This window comes from Struthio camelus, chromosome 5, assembly GCF_040807025.1.
Source record: "Struthio camelus isolate bStrCam1 chromosome 5, bStrCam1.hap1, whole genome shotgun sequence".
Classification (NCBI taxonomy): Eukaryota; Metazoa; Chordata; class Aves; order Struthioniformes; family Struthionidae; genus Struthio; species Struthio camelus.
In genome coordinates, this window is record NC_090946.1 from 80820281 (window position 1) to 80845527 (window position 25247).

The 25247-nt window shown below is 60.4% G+C and overlaps 2 protein-coding genes across 5 annotated transcripts in view; both read left to right on the top strand.

The window, feature by feature from the left end:
* Window positions 1-10113, top strand: part of TRIM9 (tripartite motif containing 9) — an 81657-nt gene extending 71544 nt beyond the window's left edge. For 2 of the 4 annotated variants that reach the window (XM_068947565.1, XM_068947566.1), the window contains exons 9-13: window positions 1896-1937; window positions 2703-2726; window positions 3829-4132; window positions 5725-5887; window positions 7997-10113. In XM_068947565.1, coding sequence (XP_068803666.1) covers window positions 1896-1937; window positions 2703-2726; window positions 3829-4132; window positions 5725-5887; window positions 7997-8059 — 596 coding nt within the window. In that variant the 3' untranslated portion in view covers window positions 8060-10113. The remainder of the gene's footprint in view (window positions 1-1895; window positions 1938-2702; window positions 2727-3828; window positions 4133-5724; window positions 5888-7996) is intronic. The other 2 variants (XM_068947567.1, XM_068947568.1) reach the window with 1 other exon arrangement.
* Window positions 10114-13574: 3461 nt separating this feature from the next.
* PYGL (glycogen phosphorylase L) lies at window positions 13575-25242 on the top strand. Its single transcript, XM_068947569.1, has 21 exons — window positions 13575-13749; window positions 14671-14945; window positions 15682-15783; window positions 16705-16783; window positions 17060-17163; window positions 17831-17962; window positions 18453-18564; window positions 18642-18724; window positions 19177-19320; window positions 19545-19637; window positions 20332-20478; window positions 20925-21088; window positions 21291-21405; window positions 21702-21803; window positions 21878-22025; window positions 22132-22190; window positions 22498-22639; window positions 23664-23871; window positions 23973-24107; window positions 24602-24668; window positions 24787-25242. The coding sequence occupies exons 2-21, from the start codon at window positions 14703-14705 to the stop codon at window positions 25000-25002; spliced, it is 2595 nt and encodes an 864-aa protein (XP_068803670.1). The 5' UTR covers window positions 13575-13749; window positions 14671-14702; the 3' UTR covers window positions 25003-25242.
* Window positions 25243-25247: the final 5 nt, after the last annotated feature.

Consider the following 25247-nt stretch of genomic DNA (forward strand, 5'->3'; position numbering starts at 1 on the left):
GGAAACCACTTCAGTGACACTTTGCTCGTCTGGAAGCACCCACAAGCACTTTGCTTGCCTCCTTGTGCCTGGTCTTCGCAGGCTGCGATGGGACGTAGGCAGTACAGACAGAATGAGTGACTCTATCTGGCAGCCAGCAAAGGAGCGACAGGCACGGGACATCTCTCAGAGCTATTTTCTAACCAGTCTTTGCACATCTTCCGTTGCTAAAGATCCTGGGCCCTGATTCTTCCGCCACACTGAATTTACACCACTCCGTGGGCTCCAGTGGAGTAATTCACGGCTTCCTCTGGTGTAAGCCCAGGAAGAATGGGGGTCCCTGATTGTTTTATTTCCATCCCATAACCCGGAATGAGGAATGCTGCAGCATGAGCGTTGCCAGAATAACCGGGGGCACTGCCCTCTATCAGCAACTTTATTTTCTTTGTGCTTTTTATGTTTTTTCTCATCGTACCGCTGTGCACTAATGGCTTGAACTCTGTTTTGTTATCGGACGTTTCTTACTTTGTGTCCCGTGTACCAAGATCGCCTGTGATGGCTCTGAGCAATACTTGTCTGTGGAGTACGTATCTTCGCAGTCATGGGCTGGGGTGGTGGGGCAGGGCGAAAAAGGGGTCTTGAATTTGCCAATGTATCCATGCTCTTTTGCAATCAGGCGAATTTGTATTACAGTGAAACAGAGACCTTGAAAACCACTCTTTGAGAAGGGGCACGGGGCGCGATTCATTAAAACGGCCTCAGCGGGTGCTGCTCGGCGCCCTGCCAGCAGTGCTCTGCGCTGCGAGGAGCACGGCAGCTGCGAGCGCATTCTCACCACCAAGCAAGTCAGCAGAGGGAAAAGGCCTGCTTTTTTCATCAGAGAGATTATAACCAATCACAAAACTAGACAGGAGTTTCTTTAAAAGACAGCACCCTTTACAAATACCCTGGCCGGGTCTTCCATGCAGTGCCAACATGGGGCTTCATGTTCCCCTCTCCTCTAGGTGAGGACAGACTCCTGTAGCAGTGTCCCGCTGTAGTTTCAGCTCCCGGGAGATGTTGGCAGCCAGGACGTGGCGCAGTCTCGGGAGAAGGAAGGGGATCCCTGACGCATCCTTCAGCCACAACTGAGGCTACAACCCAGTGCCCTTTGGTTCTTCCCAGGGGTTTGGAGGTCAGGTGTTTGCCTCCGGAGACCCCAGGCAGAGCTGCAGTCTGGAGCAAGAGAAGCACTTGGGGTTTGTCCACTTCCCCTGAGCTCCCCTGTCTGAAAATGGCTTTCTGGAGCGCATGGGTTGTGCAGGGAAGCCACAGGGCACCTGTAAACCTAGTCCTTGCCCTAGAGGCTGTGGAGCATAATTACTCCTAAAATGCGCCAGACACTGATCTGCTACCTGTGAAATCCACCGCAGCCATCAGCCTTAGCCGCTTTGCTCCTCTCTTGCCCAGACTCCAAACGCTGCAGGGGAGACTGCCCAGAATAACTAGGTGGTCCCTATCCCACAGGAGACACCAGTGGCTGCTCCTCTTCTGTGCATCCCTTTGCTCAGAGGAGCATGTTTTAAGCGGTTCAGTTCAACCTAGAGGATATTTACCAAGTTGACAAAATATTCTGACATTGCTAAAAGTTCCTGCCTCTTTTCTGGAGGAAAGTCCAATGGCACGGGATCCAGAGCTTACAGAAATCAGATTTCATGCTCTTGAAGGCTATAACGGGATCTGGCCATGACAGAGTGATATTTCAAAATCACAGGTCGTATTTGCAGCTCCACTCCATGCTCTTTGGCTTTTAATGAATCAGGCCTCCAGTGGTTGGTTGGATGCTTCGTTAATGGTTAAAATGCTCATGAGTGTTTTTCAGGAGAACAGTTGTTGTTTCTTAGCTTTGATGTGTGAAATGTAGTATCTCTTTATAGGATGCAATTTTGACACGCAAGCAACGCCTTACTCTCAATTAGGCAAGTATATTTTATTACAATTAAGTGGCACCTACTCTATGTTGCTCATCCTTTTTCTTTATCTGTATCTTTTCTTCATTGAGTGAGCAGCTCTCCTGTGCATACCCTGCTTGCAGGGCACTCTCCGATGTCATGGCAGTAGGCAAATTTGAATGAAGAATGGTCATTGCTGTGTGATGTAATGGCATTTTAAGTTTTTCCCCTTTATGGTTTTAAAGAGAAGCCTGAAGTCAGTGCTGTGGAAAAGGCCCTCTAACTAAGAACCGATCCTTCTGCTTGGAGCAGTATGTATTCCAGTTCAGTAAGGGCGCTTGAACATTTGCCAAATATCAAGTAGGTGATTAGCCTCTCTGCAGCTAATTGGAGCGCTCCTGGTGGGTGCATGCCTCTCTGATTCAGACTCTTGACCTGATTATTCCAAGCTGAGAAAACTTGCATTTCCTTGTGCCTTCTCCTGGAGAAGTAGTACTCAGTAGCCTGCAAAATCAGGCCCATTCATTCCTCCTGGATCCCTTTAAATAACACAGCACACTCCGTTCCTCAGGCTGCTCACACGCCATGCAGTGTCACAGGCGCGCCGTCTGCAGCGCGGGTCCATCGTGAGTCCGTCTCTCCACAAATGTCAGTGTTTGCAAAATACCAAAAGATCCATGCGCTCACTGGAGAAGCAGGCAAGCAAAAATTATTTCTGATTCCTTCTTCTACTGAATGCCAACTTCACTTCCTGTTTTCTTTCCTGCATGCCTTTCACTGGAATGACAACAGTTGACATTAAAAAAATGGTGGCAGGTACGGAATCACTTCTGTTGAGTTACAAAAGTGGGGCATCCGAGTGCATGTGAGCCGTCTTGTGAAACGAGGCAATAAATCGATGAATAAATCTCACCACAGTGTTTTATTTTTCAAGGCGTATTTACCGTCGCAGGCATGAGAGTATTTTGTGGATATGTCAGTTCACATTTCACTGACCACTGGAGAAAACCACCTGTGAAACTTGGATAGTGGCTTGTGAAACCCTGTGCCTCTGTGTTGTCAAGAACATGACACTGTGTCTGTCAGATTGTCAGTAGCCGAGTCCCGTGCATTTAAACCAGCAGCTGTGTCGGGTCGCAGAGGTTCTTGAGCGTTTTCCAGCATTCCTATGAGCTACATCTTGTATTATGTGTGGCTAATTGTTCCATAAGGAGGTTCCTCGGTGTTGCATAAAGTCTCCGTAAACGTAGACCTGTCTGTGTGCTTTCGGTTCCTAGAACTGCGAGCCCTCAAATGCTCACGCACAGTTTATCTCCTGATCTTGAGTCCCCCTTCCCACAGTGGGCCTGACCCTGCAAACCACTGCTCACATGAGTGACCTTAAGTTATTAAAGTCAGTATTAATATTTACATTACGCTAGGACCCGGAGACCTGACCAGTGTCGCAAGTCTCCTTCTGCTGGGGCCAAATTTTAAGAGATTGTAAAGATCATGGAGGCTAGCTAGCTGAGACAGACAGGCGGCAGGAGGGGACAGCGCGCCTGGTTGTGACTTCCCTGCAGACAGACAGTGGGGGAGCAGCAAGAGTAAAGCTCAGCTGAGTCCCAGCCCCAACCGCTCAGCCACGCTGGCAGGCTGCAGCTGCGCAACCTCAAGCTGCCCATAGTTTCCGTAAGTGATCCCACCTTGCAGATTCCCCCTGGGAGCGAGGAGCTCTCTCCCATGCGTAGTTGCCGCTGAAGCAGTGCTTCTCCTTGCTGACGTACGTGGTGATGAGCAGTCCCAGCCCACAGCTGCAGCTTGGAGCTAAGTGTTGGCCCTGCATGGAGCATGTGCTGTTTCTTGTCCGGTCCGTGTGGCTTGGTTGCTGAAATTCGTGTGCCTGCCAGACTAACCTGATGTTGTTTGTGTATTCCAGTTGCTTGGTTTTCTTTCGATCCTGCCTCTGCACATGCTGACATCATCTTTTCTAATGACAACCTGACTGTCACCTGCAACAGCTATGATGACAGGGTTGTGCTGGGCAAAACGGGCTTTTCCAAAGGGCTCCATTATTGGGAGTTGTCGATCGATCGTTACGATAACCACCCTGACCCAGCCTTTGGCGTGGCACGCATTGATGTCCTGAAGGATGCCATGCTGGGCAAGGATGACAAGGCCTGGGCCATGTACGTGGACAATAACCGGAGCTGGTTCATGCACAACAATTCCCACACCAACAGGTATGCGATCTGCAACAGGGTTTTCCTCCTAGAGACCACAGCCCAAACTCAGCCCTGATAGAAGAGAGCCTGGCTTTTCCAGGGCGCGCGCAGGAGGGGTGAACTAACTCCTCGTCACCCTTCCTAGAGTGTGTGCCCTTGCCCGACACACAGGACAGTCCCTGCCTCCCTGGTTGTGTCCTGGTCCAACTCTTTCTACCATGTGTACTGTGACCTGTTCTCATGCTGACCCTTCCCCAGGCATGCACTGCACCACTGTGTGTAACGTTCCCCTTCGACTTAACGCTCAAAGCCTTACAATATGTGCAACGGAAAAATGTTATCTGTATTTACCCTTGTGCCACAGCTATTGTTTGCTTTTCCCATAGGCCAGGGGATCCAGGGGCTTTAAAGCTTGCTGTAGCTTGGATAGGGCATGGTATTGTCGTTCTTCAGCCTCGAGGGCCATTCCCTGGTGGAGTCTACGGGTTTGAAATGGGCCTTGCAGGTCTGTCCCAGGCCCTCTTGCTTTCCTCCGATTGTGTTGCTGTGGCTGTTCTGGTGGATAGCTTTGCTCTCAGGGATGTGTGGTCGCAAGCAGAGAGCGCCTCTGCAGAAGGCTTTCAGGAAGAGGTCCCCTTGCCTTTGTCCAGACCGGACTGAAGAGGGGCCAGCAGCACGCCATGGGGTCTTCACACCCCAAAATATCTGTTAGCACTGGGGTCAGTGTCCTCCAGAGTTTCCTCTCTTGCCTTCACAGCTTTTTCTCCCAGATACCGTGCAGCGCCAGGGAGTGCTTTTTCTAACTCCTCAGCCTTTCTTTCAACCCTGTCCCCCACCAGACTGTAGCAGCCTGACAGTTTTATCATCCCTCGTGTTCCCTGCTCTCCATGAAGATTATCTGCAGAGCAAAGGGAACTCCCCTAGTCACCAGTCAGTCCAGCTGGTATCTAAAGCTCAACCCAAGGACATAACAGCTCCTTGCACCAGGTACTTGCCAGCCCCAAGGGCCAGCAAGCGTGGCTGCGATGGGTTCAGGTCCTGGCTTGGCTCCTAGGTGAAGTGTGAAGTTCATCATTACCAGACTTTAAGAGGAGGTGGCTGTAGAGTCAGAGGGATGTTTCGTGGGGCACCAGAGCCCTTGTGTTAGTCCTGGAGGTACTCATGCAGAGGTTCCCATTGCGAGGAAGAGTGTGATTCTTTTGCTCTCCTCAAGCTGGATGATTTCTACTCTGTTCTCAGCCAGATGAGCCCCCACGGACTCCTCTTTCCACCCTGTTGATTGCAGGACACTGTTTGCAGTGACAGAGGAGCCCGTCTTCTTCTGAGCCCGTCTTCTCCTACGCAACTCAGCCAAGCACGCAATAACCATGAAATGCTGTCCTCAGATATGGGGAACCTGACAGACACGCAGGGGCTGGAGTCTGGCTGGTTGCTCTCTAGACGACGGTAACGTTCAGGCCACATGCGCCCGGTGGGTTGTCCTAGGAACTGCCCTGTGGCAGTGGGAGATTAGTCTGTGCCCTGGCAGAGGCTGTGGCCTGAACCCTGAGCAGGGAGCATGGTGGACGTTAAGCCACAGAGATGCCCTCATTTTGTTTTTGCCCCTGCAGAACCGAGGGTGGGATAACGAAAGGTGCCACGGTGGGAGTGCTCCTCGATTTGACCAGGAGGACCTTGACGTTCTGCATCAATGAGGACCAGCAAGGGCCTGTCGCGTTTGAGAACCTGGAGGGCCTCTTCTTCCCAGCTGTCAGCCTGAACAGGAATGTGCAGGTATGTGCTTTAACCGTGCTGTGTGGAGGAAGGGGCTTGACCACAGCTGCATACGCTGTACCTGAGCTTGCTGGTACACTCCTGTCTCTGAAGCGCTCTTTCTCTGACGCTGCCATTGCTGCAACCGGCGTTGATGCTTGCAGCATGGGGAATTCGTGGAGTGGGGAGCTTGGAAGAGCAAGACTTACACCCTGAACTACCAGAGAGTCTCTAAAAACGAGACATGCCTTTCTGCAGCGGGTGCTTCCTCTGGCTCCCTGCTGCAGGTTTCTCCGTCAGGGCTGACAAAGCACTGGGATTCTTCCAACCTCATTTGTTCGATGGGGTTTGACATCTCTCTCTTCTGATACTACCCCCAAGGAGCCTCATGGCTCCTATATCTCTCCTAGGACCCAGATAGGAGCATTATCAGGGAGAAGGGCATCTCGTAAAGCCTATTTTCCACTGCGGAGTTCCAGAGCCATCTTCTTTCCCTTTCTGCCAAGCACTCAGCTCTCCCGAGCATCACCAAGTGGTGGCTCTCTGACCCTATCTGGTATTTGCATCTTTCAGTTTTCTTTTCTTGTCACTAATCTCTTCCCTGCTATCATCTACCCCAAAGAGTCCCTCGTGTTCACTGTGCCTGGCTTTGGTACATCCGCTCCCTCACCTTTCACTCTGCCAATACTACCCAAGTGCCTAGGCCTATCCTAGGAGACACTGGTTGAGACTGCTCATAACAGATGACTTCAGGGGTCTCAAGCATGTCCCCACATCTCCGACGTGTCCCACATCCCATGCTGAAGCCCTGCTGCACTGAGAGCAACACCGATTTGTGTCCAGCTGTCTCGCCAGCATCACTGCAGGCTACTGCATCCTCCCTGGGCTGCGGTATCCTCTGCACACCCACGAAGGTAGGTGGTCGGCCAGGAGGAGCCCCGTGGCCCTCCAAGCCCTCCTTTCCTCCAGCTGGATAGAGAAAAGGGCTGCCGCCTTTCTCCCGAGCTTCCCACCAGCATTGCACCTCAGTAAATCACACTGTATCCCCCTCCATCCTTGCAGAAGGATGCAGCAGCCCTGGCTTGGGGGAAGGCTGGCAGATGTGTGACATGCCTAGGACTGCACAGGCGGCGTGGGGGGTCTGAGCCCAGCAGCTGGCCATACACACCAGGCTGCCATTCCTCCCACGGGGCTTATTGTCCACAGGCCTACAAGGAGCACCCCTCCCGATGATAGATAGGCTTGGAAAGTGTGACCGCAAAACATGTCCTTCACCTCCCGTTTAATTAGAAAACGTTAAAGCCCATCTTGCTTGCACTGCTTTTAGAGGTTGGTGAATTAATTTGGTATGGTAAAAATGTCCTACTCCTTGATGGGTTTAATTTCTACCACAATTCTCTATATTACCCTAAGAGATAAGCACATTTATAGAGCCCCTCTGCTTTCTGAGAGTTCAATAGGCAAGACAGCGCTTGAAGTCCCCAGACAATAGGAAAGTCCCATGGGACGCTGACAAAAGGCTGCTAATAAACCCAAGTTGTCCATTATCCTCCTCCTTCAAAGGTGTATGAGTAATTAAAATGACTCTAATTAAGATGGAAATAATTGTATTTTAGACAAAGTTTTCTATAAATTAGAATCTGAAGGGGAAAATGGTGCTATTCAATAGATGGAATTGTATTTTCCTCCTAGTTTGAAGTGTTTGGGGAGGGGACTGCACCAGGCGCGCGCAGCTGCTCCTCGTGCACGTGAGAGCATTTGTGGGACCCGGCCCCCTGCCCGGTCAGGCACGCTGGCCAAAGTCTGTGCCAAATTGCTCCCCGATACAAGGAAGGTGTAGGGCGTGACTCAGAGGCATCTCAGAGGGCTCCTTCTGCAACAGCTTTGCTGTCCTTCGTACCATCCTCTGCCCGTTGTGTCTGCAGAAACATCTAACTGCTGCCAGGTCCGCCACCCTCTCTTGCAGCCAGCTGTTGGGGCCATTTGCAGCCGGCTAGGTAAATTCGGAGCAGGGATCTTGGTTTGGGGCACGAGCTAGTCTCAGCGGTCCCACGTGGTGACGGAGCTGTGCGGTACAGTGCCAGCGTGTCGAGCGTCGGCCGGTCCCCGCTGACCCCACTCTCGTTGCAGGTGACGCTGCACACCGGTTTGCCCGTCCCCGAATTCTACACTTCCAGATCGGCCATGCAGTAAGGACGCTCGTGGGGCCGGCCGCCTCTTCGCAGGATGAGCTAAGCCAGCCCGTTTCCTCCTTCAGGAAGAGGCCTGCTGATGAGCTGGAAGATCTTTGCTCAGCTGGTAACTGGAGACCAGGGGAAACAAAAAGGGAAAGAAGAAACTGGCTTTTGGCAGTCTTTGTTCTCCACCCTCCAGCACCTCCAGCGCTGTCCTATGTGTGTATGCTTTGCTGTTTAGCTCTTTTGGCTGATGAAGTACCTAGGTAGCCTGAGATATTACTCTGTGTCTGCTTTTAGGTTTAGTTTTATTTATTTGATTTGGGGTTTTTTAGGGGGGAGGTGGGGGCAGTTTTGTTTCGTTTCAAAGAGAGCTTTTAGTTCCCTCGCCACATTGTGGTTAGCCGCGTGCCCTGCCGCCGCTGCAGCTGGAAACGGGCTGACCACCGCAGAGCGAGACTCCTACCAGGCGGAGGAAGGGTCTGTACCGAGAAACCGCGGAGGGATGTGGGGAGGGACCCCTGCGACAGGAACGCTTTTGCCCATGCCAGTCACATTACTTTGCAGGCTCTTTCTTTCCCTGTGGCCTTTCTTGCAGAGCACCCTCAGTCACGTTTGTAGACGTTGGTCTTGGATTACCAGTGAGTCTCCAGAGCCCGGTGGGACGCACCACTGCCGAGCTGGTCACACCGGCTCAGGCGTACAGCGCCCGTCTGCATTTTTCCCACGCACCCACCCCTGCCCACACACTCCCGTACAGCCGTCGGGTGATTTTGCCAAGCCGTGGTTAGACTGCCCGTAGTTAAGCTTGAGATCGGTCGGAGGCGAGAGTTGCATTTCGGCTGTGATTATCGCTGGGTTCCCGCAGAATCGTGGGTCATTGACCGAAATGCCTGGGTCTGCCGCTGGTCATCGCCGAGGTGTTGCTGTGCAGCTCGCTCGGCGGACCAGGGAGTTGGCCCGTCCCCAGCTGCTCCCAGTCCCGACATCCTCCGACCCTGAAACACGCGCTCGGCGCCTGCTCCGCGGCTCTCCCCCGGCTCCCTGCGAACCAGTGCCAGCAAACAACGCCACAGCCATACGCCGGAGAGCCCTCGCTCGGCTCTCTGGAGATTAGCGTTTATTTTTTTATAGTTGCCGTATAAAAACCTAGCCTTAAATACTACCTGATAGTGTCCTTTCTTTCACAGGAGAATTCATTGTGCAGCCAGGGTCTGACCGGGAGCCCGGGGACGGGGACGGGGACGGGGAGGGAGCAGAGCTGGCCACAGCCCTGCCGCTCACTCAGGAATACCTGCTCCTTGCCATGCCTACCTGTGCCTGCTGTCACCAGCAGTTACCGTCAGTCTCCACTCAAACGCTGTCACTCTCTGGTAATTCAGGCGAACGCTACACACAGAAAGGACAGGTCGTTAGCGCCGTGCCCAGCGCCAGAGCGTTGGCTTCTTGGTTCTGTAACGAGAGAGACAGACTGCACGCGCGTGCTCCTAGGCTTTTCTTACCGGTCATGTATCGTCTCTCTCTAGCTTAGCTCGCGGGGCTGGAGAAGGTGCCGGTTTGGTTGCCCGACGTTTGCCAGCGCGCCAAGCGAAGGAGCGGGTCGGAAAGCTGTCGTGAGTCGAGGTGGTGGAGGGGTGGGGGGGCCTAAAGGAACGGCAGTCCGGCAGAACGACATGGTGTAAATAGACGATCATTCCCTCTCGGCGTGCCCTCTGTTTAGAACGGTCTCGTTCGTTACCTAGTTGCTCTAGTATTGAGTTTACCTAATTTATTGAATGGGTGCTATCTTGTTCATGGACACCGATCGGTTTCTCGGAGCTGCAGAAGAGCCGCGTTGCGGGACAACGCCGAGCAGCTCGTCGGTTAATCCCGTGGGAGCCTCAGTGGCCGGGTCACTCTGGACTCATTTCTCAGCCGTTATTCCAGTTCTTGATGATGTTCATGGTGCTTATTAGACTCCTAGTGACTTGTAACATGTAGTTCCCACTGTACTGCAATGATAGCTGCATACAGCTGCTGTACTAAAGACAAGTGTCATGTTTGCTGTTCTAATAAAGGACTTTTATGACAGACCGGCGAGGCTTTCCAGAGCATCTCTGCACCTCTTCAGCCCCCTGCTTGGATTTCCGTCTCGTCCCCCCGGCGCTGGGCGCCCTGGGGCCCGGCAGCTCCCGCCTTTGCAGCCCATGCCCGGACCCGCAGAAGAGGAAGACCGCGGCCCTGCGGGCAACCGTGCCGGCAAAGCCGGGGCTGCACTGCTCACGCTGCACCAAGCCCGGGGTTTTACTCCCGCTAATTGAGGACCATTTAATTACATGGGAACGCAGCCCGGCGGCGGGTATTAATTGCCCCCAGGCAGCCCACACTCTCTCCCGCTTTGTCACCTAATTACACAGTCGTGGGGACTTCCACTTCCCAAATTGCAGGGCTGCGCTACATGATGAGCGTTTTATGGGCTCAATAAGCATAATCAGTCGCCAAGCCGAACGCGCGGGCGGGCGGCCTCATCCGAAGCTGGCTAAGGCGCAGAGCTAGCCCTGGGTGCTCAGCTCACCAGCCCCCGGGGATTTTCCAAGTCCTTCAAGACGATGCCAATTCGGAGAGGGTATCTGGGTCTTAGACCGAACGTGTAGCTGCTGCCTCTTCCAGCCACGTCCGTGGGCTTGCAAAGGCGCGCGCACGTGTGCGTGTGTTCGGGTGTTCAAAGCGCCAGGCCTGTAGCGAGGTGCGGGGAGGGCGCTGGGGACCCGGCTGCTACCCAGGAAAAGCAGTTTCCCGAGTGCGCCGCAGCGGCCGTCGGTGAGGGCGCCGCGCCGCCGAGCTGCCAGGCACGGGAGCGGCGTTTCTGCGCTTCCCCTGCTTCGGCCTAGCTGGTCCCGTCAAACACGCCGCTAATGAGAACATAATGAACGAGCTGTCGCTTGTAAATGAGATTCCTAATTATTTTTGCAGGGTGCTGATTGTCATGTGTGATGCTCGCCGCTTATCTCGGTGGCGCAGCGCCGTCTCTTAATTGCCCGGTGGCTCACGCGGGTTCCCGGAGACGAGGGGATAAATAGCTGCTGTGAAACGCCAGGCAGGCTGCGAAGCCCCGCGGCCGAGAAGAGGGAAAAGCGTGAATTGAGCTGGTCAGAAAGTTTCCCCCTTAGCAGCCCGTGCCTGCTCCACCGGGAGCCGGTGGGCGACGCGCGGCCCGACGGCAGGTAGGCGCGGGGTCCGGCAGCCCAGCGCCCAAACCGGGGTACCCCTGGGGCCGAGCAGAGCACGAGCCGGGCTCGATGCACTTGTCTCCTGGGCCGTTTGCCTTAGCCTGAAACACGAAAAGCACTTAAGGCTTTTAGCCGGTTTGGCATGACGAGGCGGCGAGGAAAAGCCATCTCATCCCGGCAGCGCTCGCGGGGGCGGCAGCGCCGGCGCAGCCCCGCAGGGCAGGGCAGGGGCGAATTTCCCTCCTCGCCTGGAGGAAGGCCCCGGGCGCTGATTTCCAGCCCCGCTCCCACGGGGACGGGGGCTGCGGAGCATCCACGGGTGCAAGCCCCATGGCCCAGCCCCAAACGGCCACCTGCAGCGGTGCCCCCCGCCCCGCGGGCCCTTGCAAGACTTCTCCGGTTTTTCGGGCATGCCGCTGGATTTTCAAACCCAGCTCGCGCTGCCGTCGTACATCAGAAACCAGGGAAGCAAAGAGGGAGCAAGGCATCGCTACGCGGCACCGCTCGGACTGGGGCCGTTTCTAAAGCAGCGGCAAACGCGATTCCCTCGGAGGCCTGAGAAGGGCTTGTTGTCAGATCGATATTAATGTCTGCTTTACGTTTTGTAAGACTGCCCCAAGACAGAGCTTTAAAATGTAAGGCCTCTGAGCTCATTATGGGATTGAGTCCAGGGCTAAAGAAAAACGCTACAGCGGGAAGCGGTTGCATTAATTGCATTAATGGCTCAGGCTGATGCTCGTCCTTTCCAGAGAGGGACCCTGCCCTGGACTCTGGGCATACGGGAAATTGCATCCTGCGCCCCGGTAAGCCACGCGCCGGGGGGAAAACCCCTCCGTGCAGCCCGACTTACCTGGCTAAGGATATGATCTATACCTGTGGCAGGATTTCGGCTGTGCTCGGAAACGTGGTCAAACCCAGCACGGTTTGCAAAACGGGGAGGCCGCACGCTGCGTCTCAGCTGCAGCTTTCGCTCGGCCCCCTGCAAGGCTGGAGGCCTTTTTGGGCTGGGGCTCCGCTCCTGCGCCCAGGCTGAGCAGCGCTCGGAGCGCTTGGCGCAGCTTTCCCTGCCGTTGCGGCGAGCGCAGGAGGCCAGGTCCACGGGGTGCTCAGGACCTTCCTCGATGTGCTCAGTACCCACTGGAGGGGTTCTTTAATCCTGCACAATCAAGTTCCTTAAAATGATATCGGTGCTCTTCACTCCTAGCTCTCCCCTGCTGCGTTTTAAGGTAACGCGGGAGCAACCCACAGCCTGGGCGCACAGGGAACAGCCTGGGAGCGTTTTCCCTCCACAGGCAGCTTGCTCGGTTCTTTCCCTTTGGCAGGAGCATAAGGAAGCAAACAGGTGAACTCTGTTTCCCGCAGGAACAGCACCCGACCGAAACCACGCCGAGAAGCTCCAACAAGATGCCTTGGAGCCCAGCGACCCCCAAAGGGCCGGGGCGACGTGGGGTCCCCTTGCACAGAGCCGTGCTCACTATCACAGAGGAAACCACCACTTGCAACAGGCAGCTTTAAATACCCGTTTAACCGTCAGCCACTTCCTCACCCTGCGTTCAGCAAGGCCGGGAGGTGGTCACCTCCCCGCAGGCGCAGCTAGCGTTGCAACGCGCCGCATCGCAATGCAGAATTACTGCGGGTTTAAAGCACTGCTGCGAGTTAAAGGACACGCTGTCCTTGCCATCTTGAACACCATTTCCAGGCAGCGAGCCTCTCTCCGGCCTAGAGTTAGTGTCTGCTAGGAAATGATGCCTAAGCTCCCAAGCAGACAATAATCCTTTAATTTGTTCAGCGAGAAATTAGGGCGGCTGGCTACGTTCCTTCCTTTCCCCGTCGGCCGCGAGCGGTTCCCACGCTGCTCCCCGGGAACGCCGAGGACGGAGCGCTCGGCCCGGAGCGGTGCCCCAGGCAGAGCCCGGCCGGCCACCGCGGGATTTCGCTGGGAATCAGCAGAGCCCTGGCCTCGCAGGCACCGTGTTCGCCCCGCCGGGCTGCAGCGAGGTTTCGCCGTCGCAGCGACCCGCTTTCCTTGCTGGGCCACTGCTGGGGCGGTTCAGCTCTGCAGACGCGGGCAGGGAAAGGACGCAGGCTGCGCGGGGCGGGAGCTGCGCGGGGCGGCGCTGCGCGGGGCCGGGTGCTGCGCGGGGCCGGGTGCTGCGCGGGGCGGCGCTGCGCGGGGTGGCGCTGCGCGGGGCGGGTGCTGCGCGGGGCGGGAGCTGCGCGGGGCGGCGCTGCGCGGGGCGGCGCTGCGCGGGGTGGGAGCTGCGCGGAGCGGGAGCTGCGCGGGGCGGCGCTGCGCGGGGTGGCGCTGCGCGGGGCGGTGCTGCGCGGGGCGGGAGCTGCGCGGGCCGGACGCTGCGCGGGGCGGGTGCTGCGCGGGGCGGCGCTGCGCGGGGCCGGACGCTGCGCACCCGGCTCCCGGCTCAGCGCGCCGGGGAGGCGGCAGCGCAGCGCAGCGCAGCGCCGGGACGGCTGCGCGCAGCCCGGCGTGTCCCCCCCCCCGGTATGTCCCTGCCCCCCCACCCCGCCTTGCACGTCCGCCGGATACTCCCGCCCCGGCCCCGCACCCCCCCCCCGCCACGGCCCTGGGATTCCCTGCCCCCCCCCCGGCACGTCCCCCGGTTCCCCCCCCCCCCGGCCTTGGCACGTCCCCGCGATACCTCCCCCTTGCACATCCCCTTTGCGCCTCCCCGAGAGCCCCCCCCCGCCTTCTCACGCCCCCCTTGAGCCTCCCCGGGATTCACACCCTTTGCGCCTCCCCGGGGACCCCCCCTTGCACGTCCCCCTTGCGCCTCCCCGGGGACCCCCCCTTGCACGTCCCCCTTGCACATCCCCGGAGACCCCCCTTGCACATCCCCCTTGCACATCCCCGGGGACCCCCCCCTTGCACGTCCCCCTTGCACATCCCCGGGGACCCCCCCTTGCACATCCCCCTTGTGCTTCCCCGGGGACCCCCCCTTGCACGTCCCCCTTGCACGTCCCTGGGGACCCCCCCTTGCACGTCCCCCTTGCACGCCCCCGGGGTTCCCCCCTTGCACGTCCCCAGGATTTCCGCTCCCTTGCACTTCCTCCCCTTTCCACGTCCCCAGGGTGGGGGGGGACCCCTCTGCACGCCCCCAGGGCGCTCCCGTCCCCTGTCCCCCGCTGCTCCTGCCCCCCTACCCGCCCCCCCGCAGCAGCGGCTGGCCCGTCCCCTCGTCCCTGTCCCCTCCCCGAGCCCCAGCCCCGGAAAGGCTGGCCCTGCGGCGCCCGGGGAGGCGCCAGCCCCGGCGGAGGCGGAAAGGACACCGGCAGTCCCCGTCCCGCCGCCCTGTCCGGCTGTCCCCATCCTACCACCCTGTCCGCCCCGTCCCCATCCCACCGCCCTGTCCGGCTGTCCCCGTCCTCCGCGCCGCCCCCGGCTGACGCGCTGTCCCCGTTGCAGCAGCCGGCCCAGCTCGCCCTCCGGCCGCCGCGATGTCGAGGCCGCTGTCGGACCAGGAGAAGAGGAAGCAGATCAGCATCCGCGGCATCGTGGGCGTGGAGAACGTGGCCGAGCTGAAGAAGGGCTTCAACCGCCACCTCCACTTCACCCTGGTCAAGGACCGCAACGTGGCCACCCCCCGCGACTACTACTTCGCCCTGGCGCACACGGTGCGCGACCACCTGGTGGGCCGCTGGATCCGCACCCAGCAGCACTACTACGAGAAGGACCCCAAGGTGGGCCGGGGCGGCGCGGGGCCGGGGCCGCCGAGCAGGGTGCCGGGCAGCCGTCGGCAGCAAAACCTCGCCGCCTCGCCTCCCCCCGGCCGCGCCAACAGGGCGTTATTGTTTTGATGTCGAAGGCTATTTCCTTAGGCTTTGCCAAGCTCGGGCACTCGGCTGAGCGAGGCCGCCGTCCTTCGCCCCGCGAAAGAGCCGCAGCGCAGCTCGCCTGCCTTTTGGGCGGTTTGCAGCGCGGCCGGCCGGTCCGTCCCGAGCTGGCCCGGCGGCAGCCCCTGCCTCCGCTGCCGCCCTAAAACCTCCCGGTCGGCCAGACGCCCCCGGGAAACCACCGAGTCAGCGCCTTCCTCCGGCCTCCATCCTGCCTTGAACCGGCCGGTGCTGGCGCGCGGGGACGGCGGCGGCCCCGTGCTGAGCCCGGGCGGACCGTCCCCCCCCCGGAGCCAGCCCGGGAAGTGCTCGAGGCTCGCGCCGGGCGCTCCTTTGCCTGCTCTGCTTTGAGCTTAGCTTAGCGTCGGGAAACTTTAACGCCGTGTCGGCGCGGCCGTCGGCGCCCTCGAGGTGACGGCCCGGCCGCTGGGGCGCCGGGGGCGCGTTTCTGCCCTCCGCCCAGAGGCAATCGCTCGGGGAGGGGGGGTGGGCGGCAGCCGCGGCCCCTCCGATCCCCGCTGCGCTGCCGGCCGCCACGGGCTTCCCCGGGAAGCCTCAGCCCGGCGCCGCGCTTCCCTTCCAGCGCGTCTACTACCTCTCCCTGGAGTTTTACATGGGGCGGACGCTGCAGAACACCATGGTTAACCTGGGCCTGCAGAACGCCTGCGACGAGGCCGTTTACCAGGTGAGCGCGGCGGCCGGGCGACGTCCCCCGGACGGTGGGGGGGGGGGGGGGACGGCGTTGACTTTCGGCCAGGCCTTTCAGGAAATCAGCAGTCTTTGCAAAAACTGCCGCTTCCCCTCCGCGCCGGCTCGCCCGCCGCCCCGGCCGCCCGCCCAACTCGCTCCTGGCTGCCGCGAGCCGACGGGGCGGGAGTCAGGCCCTGCAGCTCTTAAACCTCGGCGAAGTTACTAGTTACGTACGCGAGGCCGTCAGTCGCTGTAACCGACGGCGGAGCGGCGTGAAATGGCCATGAAGGGTTCGGGTGGCTCCTTTCCACCCGGCCGTTTGCCCGCGCGGTGCCCAGCCGGCTCCAGCGGTTGCACAACGGCTTTCAAACAAACAGGTTCAAAGGGAGAGCAGTTTCTTTTTATTTATTTATTTAAATCTGTTAACCTTGCCAAGAGGGCAGCGGCAAGGCCCCCGGGGCGACCCTCCGAAGGAGGAGAGGCCGGGGCCGTCGCCTGGGCGAGGGGAAGGGGCTGCGCTGCCTGGGGGTCTCTCCGCTGCTCTCGAGGGCACGTGCGGCGGGCGATGCTCGCCAGGGACGTCCTCCGTGCCGGGTGCGCGGAGCCCCCGGGAACCGCGGGCTCAGTATTTCTAGAATAAAAGGTTCTCGGGGTTCTCAGCCGAAACTGCCGCTAATGAAAAGCCAGGAGAAGACTGGCCAGGAGGGGTATTCGGGGCCCGTAGGGACGGAGGCGGCTGGGAGCGGTGGCTGCGGCCGTGGGGCCGGGACGCGGGGTGCGAGCGGGGCCGGCGCTGCGCCCGGGCACGGGAGAGCGGGAAGCGGCGCGGGAACGCCGCCTGCCCGAAACGGGAGCCGGCGCCGAGCCGGGCGCTTCGAAAGCCTCCAGCCCGTCGCCTTCTCCTTCCTACCTTTAGCTCGGGCTGGACATCGAAGAGCTGGAGGAGATCGAGGAGGACGCGGGTCTCGGCAACGGCGGTCTCGGGAGGCTCGCTGGTGAGGCACCCCCCGAAAGGCCCCCGGCGGCCTCGTGCCCTGGGTGGTGGGACCCAGCCCTGGTGGCCTTGGGTCCCCAGGTGTGGGACCTACACCCCCAAGGGGGCACCTAAACCCCCCCTCCCCGGGGCCGTGATGTGCCCACGGTCGCGCGGGCTTGGCATGGAGAGGAGAAGGCGGTGGCCGGGGCGCAGCGGCGTTTCCCGGTGGCGGGGGGGAGCCCCTCGCTCGCGGGGGGCAGCCCGGCTCAGCGCCCCGCTCGGTCGCCCTCGGCAGCCTGCTTCCTCGACTCGATGGCCACGCTGGGGCTGGCCGCCTACGGCTACGGCATCCGCTACGAGTACGGCATCTTCAACCAGAAGATCCGGGACGGGTGGCAGGTACGGCCGGGGGCGCGAGCCCTCCGCTTCCCTCCTGGGAACGGCTGGGCTGCTGCGGCCGCGGCGCCGGAGCGGGATGCAGGCAGGCGGCGGGGATGCTCTAAGGATGTCTGGAGGTTTCCCTGAAGCCGCCTGGCCCCTCGAGCTGGCGCGAGCGCGTTGCGTGGCCTCCTGGGGCCGACAGCTCGTCCCCCAGCCCGGCTGGCTCTGGGCGCGCGGCCCTGTGTCGCGGTTTTGCAGGCAGACGCTTTAATCCCTCGCCCGAAGCAGCAGGGAGAGGAGCAGGTTTGAGTTACGACATGCTCTGCTAGTTAGCAGGGAGCTTTGAGTCCTCGCGAGTCCTCTCCTCTAGGGCTCGGTTTGCTTTTGGCCTCAAAAAAAAAAAAGAAAGAAAGAAAGAAAAAGGGAAAAAAAACCAAAAGCTGGGCCTGCTGCTTGCAGCTCCCTGCGCTTCCCAGCTGGCGCCGGACGTCGGCGGCTCGCCCGTCGCTTGCCCAGCCCTTCGCTTGCCTTTCCCGTGCGCCACGGGCCGGCCGCGCACCTTCCCCGCTGGGCCCCGGTGCATCGCCGGGGCCGGGCGCTGCGGGGGGCGAGGGGTCGGGGGGGAAGCTCTGCTCCCCGACGGAGGGCTCGGCGGCCCCCAAACCGCCGGGGCTCCCCGCGGCAGGTGGAAGAGGCCGACGACTGGCTGCGGCACGGCAACCCCTGGGAGAAGGCGCGCCCCGAGTACATGCTGCCCGTGCACTTCTACGGCCGCGTGGAGCACGGCCCCGGCGGCGCCAAGTGGGTCGACACGCAGGTAGGGGCCGGCGTGCCGGGCGAAACCCCTCGCGCCCACCTTCAATCCCACTTGCCCCCTCGCCAGCCTCTCTGCGTGCCCGGGGGGGCCTGGGGGGAGCACACAGAGGCTGGCCCCAGGCGTGCTCCTGCGCCGGCGCCGGCGGGAAAGTTGCAGCAGCTCCTGCGCCGGCGGGCGTGGGAAAGTCGCGGTGGTTCCCGCGCCGGTGAGCGTGGGAAAGTCGCGGCGGTTCCCGCGCCGGCGGGCGTGGGAAAGTCGCGGCGGTTCCCGCGCCGGTGAGCGTGGGAAAGTCGCGGTGGTTCCCGCGCCGGCGGGCGTGGGAAAGTCGCGGCGGTTCCCGCGCCGGTGAGCGTGGGAAAGTCGCGGCGGTTCCCGCGCCGGTGAGCGTGGGAAAGTCGCGGCGGCTCCCGCACCGCCGGGCTCGCCCCTGCGGGAGCACCGCCGGCCGGCCGGCCCGCGCACGGCCCCGACTGCCCAGCCTGCGTCCTAGGTAGTGCTGGCTCTGCCCTACGACACCCCTGTGCCCGGCTACATGAACAACACCGTCAACACCATGCGGCTGTGGTCGGCGCGGGCGCCCAACGACTTCAACCTGCGCGACTGTGAGTCCGCGGCGGGGGCCGGGGCGCGCCGGCGGTGGCGGGGGCCACACCGACGCCGTCCTGCTCCTCTTCCGCAGTCAACGTCGGCGACTACATCCAGGCCGTGCTGGACAGGAACCTGGCGGAGAACATATCCCGCGTCCTCTACCCCAACGACAACGTGAGTCGCCCCGTTCCCGGAGCGGCGAGGCCCCTTTTGAAGGCTGCCTGGAGCCGTCGGGCACTGGAGAAACCTCCTCCGATCGCCAGGAGGAAACGTTTTAATCGTGTCCTCCTGCAGAAATGTTCCCTTAAGTCCCAAACAAGGAAAAGCAGGACCAGCTCCGGCAAGGCCGACCGCTGCGGGAAGTCGGGTGGCGTTTGGCCGCCCGCCGCGGCCCCGCCGGCAGCGCAGCGCGCGCCTCCCCGGCCGTGGGCGACCTTGTTGCGCGTTGGCAGCGGCAGAGCAGTGCCTTCGCCTTTCCGTGCTGAAGGAACGGCGTTTCTGTTTTAGCCTTAGAGTTAACCCCTAGGTGTTGCAGCCTGTCCAGCTTAGCTTCCCGTTTCCCCTGGCACCTTTTCCCGCGGCCAAAATTGTCGAGGCCGGGCACTCAACCCGCGTCCCGCTTGCAGTTCTTCGAGGGCAAGGAGCTGCGGCTGAAGCAGGAGTACTTTGTGGTGGCTGCCACCCTCCAGGACATCATACGCCGCTTCAAAGCCTCCAAATTCGGGAGCACGGAGAGCGTCCGGACCGTGTTTGATTCCTTCCCTGAGCAGGTACCAGCCGCCCCCATGAGCCGTTTGGCCCCCCGACCAGCCAGATGTGCTCCACCGTGAACCTCGGGGCTCGTTTCGCCTCCTCCCGGGCACATCCCTGGCTCCGGCCGGTGTCTCCGGGTCCGGCTGGTGTCTCCTGGCCGGGCCGTGGTGCCGGGGCCCGGTGGGGAAGCAGGGGCACCCGCAGACCACCTGCCGGCCACCCCCTCCTGTGCTCTCTGCAGGTCGCCATCCAGCTCAACGACACGCACCCCGCCATGGCGATCCCAGAGCTGATGAGGATTTTTGTGGATATTGAAAAGCTGCCTTGGAGCAAGGTTTGGAAAAGACCTCTTTCAAGCGAGGCTGCAGGGTCTGGCCCCACTGCTTGACGTGCATGCAGATGTTTGCAGCGTCGGCACCGCGCGCGCACCCATCCCCGTTGCCTGCTCCGCTTGTGCAACGGGTGCTGCACCCTTGTACCCCGGCGTTCGGACCGTTCCCTCGTCTGTCCTGCAAATTAACCCTTCCCCAGCGCCTGAGAGCGGCAGGGCTTCGGCGAAGGCCTCCTGCACCATGCAGAAGTGTTGCTGCCGTTTGCAAATTTGGCGCGAAAGCAGCCAGGATGCATCCAGCTTCGTGGTAGATGAAGAGCAGCAGGGTGCAAGCGCCCTTGGGTAGCCCACGGCTTCCTCCTGCAAACAGAGCAGGAGCTGGGGAACCAGTTCTGTAGCTGCCAATGGCCCGTAGAGTGATTTGGAGCAGCTAAGGTTGAGTTTAACAGGTATCGACTTGGACAGACACCTCCCTTTCCATAAAGAAATGAGTCACGCACCCTGCAGGGCCAAACCTGCTTCAGATGCCCTTACTTAAGAGGGATGAGGGCAAAATCCACCCTGCCGGAGCTGTGCTGGGTGTTGCTGCTTTCGGAGGAGCTGGCAAGGCTTTGCCGTGCGGCGCCCGAGATGCTGCCCGGGCCCTCTGGCGGGGTCTCTCCCCACGCCCCTGACCGCCCGTTCTCCCGAACGGCAGGCCTGGGACATCACCAAGCAGACGTTCGCCTACACGAATCACACGGTGCTCCCCGAAGCCCTGGAGCGCTGGCCGGTGGACCTGATGGAGAAGCTGCTCCCCAGGCACCTGCAGATCATCTACGAGATCAACCAGAGGCACCTGGATGTAAGAGCCCTGGCGCTGCTCCGGGAGGGTGACGGGGACAGCGTGCGTTGCCCAAGGGTTAGCGTGATGGACAGACAGGACCATGGCTGGTCTGTGGCTGGATGGCGCGGGCAGCTATTTCGAGTGCCGCCCACCATATATTTGGGGTGGGACGCATCGCTCTGCGATTCCCCACTTGACCTGGAATGAGCCTGCCTGGGCTACCAACCATCCTCATCCATGGGATGGCAGTGAAATGGCAGGGCTAGTCCCGCTGCTCCATGTTCCCGTCTTCCAGGCTCATGCGCCAGCGGACCGGGCCTTTGCTCGCCTCTGGAGCTGGGTCCAGCTCTCCGGCCCTGCCTCCGAGCTGGGATCAGGTGTCAGGCTATGCCCTGAGCGTCACTAGCAAACAGCTGGATCTTGACGCCAGCGGTGCTGACCGCCTGGCCTGTCGCACCCCATAGCACATCGCAGCCCTCTTCCCCAACGATGTCGAGCGGCTGCGGAGGATGTCCCTCATAGAGGAAGGAGGCACCAAGAGGATCAACATGGCCCATCTCTGCATCGTTGGCTCCCATGCTGTCAACGGCGTGGCCAAGATCCACTCCGAAATAGTCAAGACTCAAGTGTGAGTGGGGGACGGCGGGGCAGGAGGAGGCGATGGTGTGAGGTCCTCTGCACTGGGCCAGGGCTGGAGAACTGAGTGGTCAAGGAGCCGTGCTTTGAGCTGGAGACTGACCTCGTGTTTTCTCATCTTGGAGGAAAGCGTTTTAGTGGTTTCTGGCCCCATGAGCACATCAGCATAAAGCAACCATCTTTTACGCTCTCAGGTTCAAGGACTTTGCTGAGCTGGAGCCGGAGAAGTTTCAGAACAAGACCAACGGCATCACCCCGCGGCGCTGGCTGCTGCTCTGCAACCCGGGGCTGGCGGAGCTCATCGCAGAGGTACCAGCTCCAGGGTGGCATGGGAAGAGTGGAGTGGATTTGGGGGGGTCCACGGGCCACGTTTGCGGAGGAGCTGACTCTGAAAAGAGAGCCCATGCCTATGCTGCTGAGTTTTGATGTGAGCATGTAAGTCTCTTAAATGGTCAAACTCTGTTCACATCTCCTCCGAGTCCTTTCCTGCCACCTCCAAATCGCTGACATAGAAGATGCCGGCTGTGGTGGATCGGAGCAGTGCGCCGGGTGAGCGCGGCTGCTCACGTCCCCGCGCTCAGCGCCTGCTTGGTCTCTTCTTGCAGAAAATAGGGGAGGACTACGTGAAAGACCTGAGCCAGCTCACCAAGCTGCACAAGTTTGTGAACGACGACATCTTCATCCGGGAGGTGTCCAAAGTGAAGCAGGTAAGGGGCACGGGGCAGCGCAGGGCGGCGCGAGCCTGGCCCTGCGGGTCCTGACGCACCGCCTCCCTCGCCAGGAGAACAAGGTGAAGTTCGCACTCTTCCTCGAGAAGGAATACAAGGTGAAGATCAACCCTTCCTCCATGTTCGATGTGCACGTTAAGCGGATCCACGAGTACAAGCGGCAGCTGATGAACTGCCTGCACGTCATCACCATGTACAACCGTAAGCCGCTGCCGTATGCCCAGAGCGGATGGGCTGCCCCAGGGGTGCGCGAGCCCCCGTTGGAGCTGTAATTAAGGCAATGGGTGACACCTTCTGTGTTCCCCAGGCATCCGGAGGGACCCTGCAAAGCTCTTTGTGCCCAGGACGGTCATCATCGGGGGCAAAGTAAGTCAGATGGGGAGTTTAGGCACTTTGGAGGAAGCCTGTGGAGATGTCCTAAGGGAGATGTCCTCCTGGGGCTGTGTGCCTTAAGCTCACCTGGGAAACACTGGGGCCGTACTTGGTGGGTTCAACCCAAGCAGAACCCTATTGCCTGGAGCAGTGCAAACCCCAAAAGGCTTCGCGCTGGCAGGGAGATGCACCAGGCAGAAGGTGCAATGTGTGGGTTGGATGGGCGGTGGGAGCAGGACCAAGCGGTACCAACATGGGTGCATGGGAGCAAGGGGATCCTCAGGAAAAGCTTTTCTCCTAGGCTGCCCCGGGCTATCACATGGCTAAGATGATCATCAAGCTCATTAACGCTGTGGCGCACGTGGTGAACAATGACCCCGTGGTGGGAAGCAAGCTGAAGGTCATTTTCTTGGAGAACTACAGAGTCTCACTGGCAGAGAAAGGTAGCGCGCCCCGGGGTAGTGTCTGGGGAGAAGGCGTCTGCCCCGTGGCCGCTCCCCAGCGCAGCCCAAGGCTTCGTCATTATAACGCAGCAGGTCTGATTTCGTTCAGCACTGCTCCCAGCATTGGATTTGGGTTTGTTTGTGCAAATTTTGCTCCTCACAAGTATATACCGAGCGGCAAGGGCAGCGAATGCCTCGCTCTGAAGAGCTGGAGCTATGGATGTGCTCTGCTTTAACTTGGACCAAAAGCTGGCATTAGCATTCAGCTTCTTCTGCCTTGTTTAAAAGCAAAGCAAGGCTCCTGCGTGGGTTGTTGCCCCAGAGCCGCTTAAACGTCATCGGGAGCGTGGAGGGAGCTAAAACCTCTCGCGCTAGCTGGCGAGCCGCAGCTCCCTGGGCAGGGAGGCGGAGGCAGATCGGACGGTAGAGCTGAAACAGTAGAAACGTCTTAAAGCTGATCATGTTTCAGACCTGCAGAGAGGAGCAATCTCTTTTCGGAGACCTCCAAGCAGAGCCCAGTCTTCCCTAACATGCAATTTATTTAATTCGTGCTTCAACCAGGAGCCTCACGTTCAGATCGTACGAGTGGAGAGGCGGGAGGGAGTTGGCGGCTGCAACCCCTCCGGCTCCCCAGGGCATTGCGCAGGCCAGGACATCCCCTCGCACCTAGCTAGAGGAGTTGCAGGATGCCCGTCTAAAGAGATAAAGCTTCAAATTCACCTTTTCTGGAAGCGTTGTTTAGTGGTTCATCGCTGGGGAAGCTCACGCCTGCGTGTCCTGCTACAGCAGCGGGGTTTCCTCGGGGCTGCGTTTGGCGGACCCGAGGGCCGAGCTCCCCGTTGCACCCGCTCAGCCCACGGCAGCCCCCGGGGAGCACGAGCCCCTGCGGGGAGCTAGCCAGCGCCGCGGCCAGCGTTGCGGAAAGGCGCTGCCGGCAGCGTCGCCGAGGCTGGGGCTGTGGCCAGGCTGCGCCCAACGCCGGCGCCGGTAACCACAAACCCCTTTCCGTGTGTTTCATCGGCAGTGATTCCTGCCACGGACCTGTCTGAGCAGATTTCCACGGCGGGCACCGAAGCGTCGGGTACGGGCAACATGAAATTCATGCTCAACGGGGCGCTGACCATCGGCACCATGGACGGAGCCAACGTGGAAATGGCCGAGGAGGCCGGGGAGGAGAACTTGTTCATCTTCGGCATGAGGGTGGAGGACGTCGCGGAGCTGGACCGCAAGGGGTGAGGGCTGGGGAGACGGGCGCCAGCGTCGCCTGGCCAGAGCCACCGCAGGGCTTGCCGAGGTGCGGGGTGGGGGGGTCCGACGGTGTCCTTGCCCCCAGGTACAACGCCCAGGAGTACTACGACAAGCTCCCTGAGCTCCAGCAGGCCATCGACCAGCTCAAGAGCGGCTTCTTCTCACCCAAGGAGCCCGAGCTCTTCAGAGACGTGGTGGACATGCTGTTCCACCATGACCGGTGAGGCTCAGCGCCGCCCGGGAGCACCTCCTCAGGTCTCCCCATGGCGTTCCCGGCACCTGGGTGCCAAAACCACCACCAAGCACAGCACGTGCTGGGCTACCAATCGCTAGTCTAAGACGGTCCCATTTTCCAGCCCCGGCGTTGCGCACGTGGAAGAGCAATCAATGCTCCGCTAGCACCAACGGCTCCCTCCGCGTGGGCCGTGGCGAGCTGGCGCCCAGGCAGCGTTCGGGCTAAGGCGCACCGCCTTTCCCGGAGAGGAGCTTTGGGGTTTCTCAGGGGCTTTTATGGCTGGAGCATTGAGCAGCCGAGGGCTCTGGAAGCGTTTCGGTGGCGTGCTCCTCGGGGCAGGGGGGAGGCTTGCGCCTTCAGGCTCCGACGCGGCCCCGTAACAGCCAGCCGGGCCGAGCACCCGAAGGAGGGCGGCGCGAGCCCCCCCCCCCCCAACCTTTTTCCGCCGCCGCTAACGTGCCCCGTCCTCCCTGCGGCAGGTTTAAAGTTTTTGCCGACTACGAGGCTTACGTCAAATGTCAGGAAAAAGTCAGCGAGCTCTACCTGGTGAGTAGGGGGGGGACGGGGAGGGGACCACCCCGCGGTGGTGGAGGGGGCGAGGTGACGGCCAGCCCGGGCTCGGCGGTCCCCGGCGCCGACGGGTCCCCCCCCCTCCGCCGGGCAGAACGCCAAGGAGTGGACCCGGACGGCCGTCAGGAACATCGCCGCTGCCGGCAAGTTCTCCAGCGACCGGACCATCAAGGAGTACGCCCGGGACATCTGGCGCGTGGAGCCGTCCGACCTGAAGATCCCGCCGCCCAACGAGCCCCGCGACGGGGCCGAGCACGAGGCGCCCGGCGGCGGCGGAGGGCCGTGCGTAGCGCCGCCGTCCTGCCCGTGAGCCGGCCCTGGCGGGAGGACCCGGCTGGCCGCGCTGCGCCGTTGTCGTCGCTGGTCAGCCTGGTTTATCGGTGCCCGTTTTGCTAAGGATGGGGCGGCACAGAGGGGGGTTTTTTTTCTTTTGTTTTGGGGTTTTTTTTTAATATATAACTCGCACGTGGCACGGAAAAGCAAAAAAACTCATTTCAACCGCTTGCTTGCGGTAGGGGCTAACAATAAAAGTGCCAATTTGGGAGATGGAGGGTT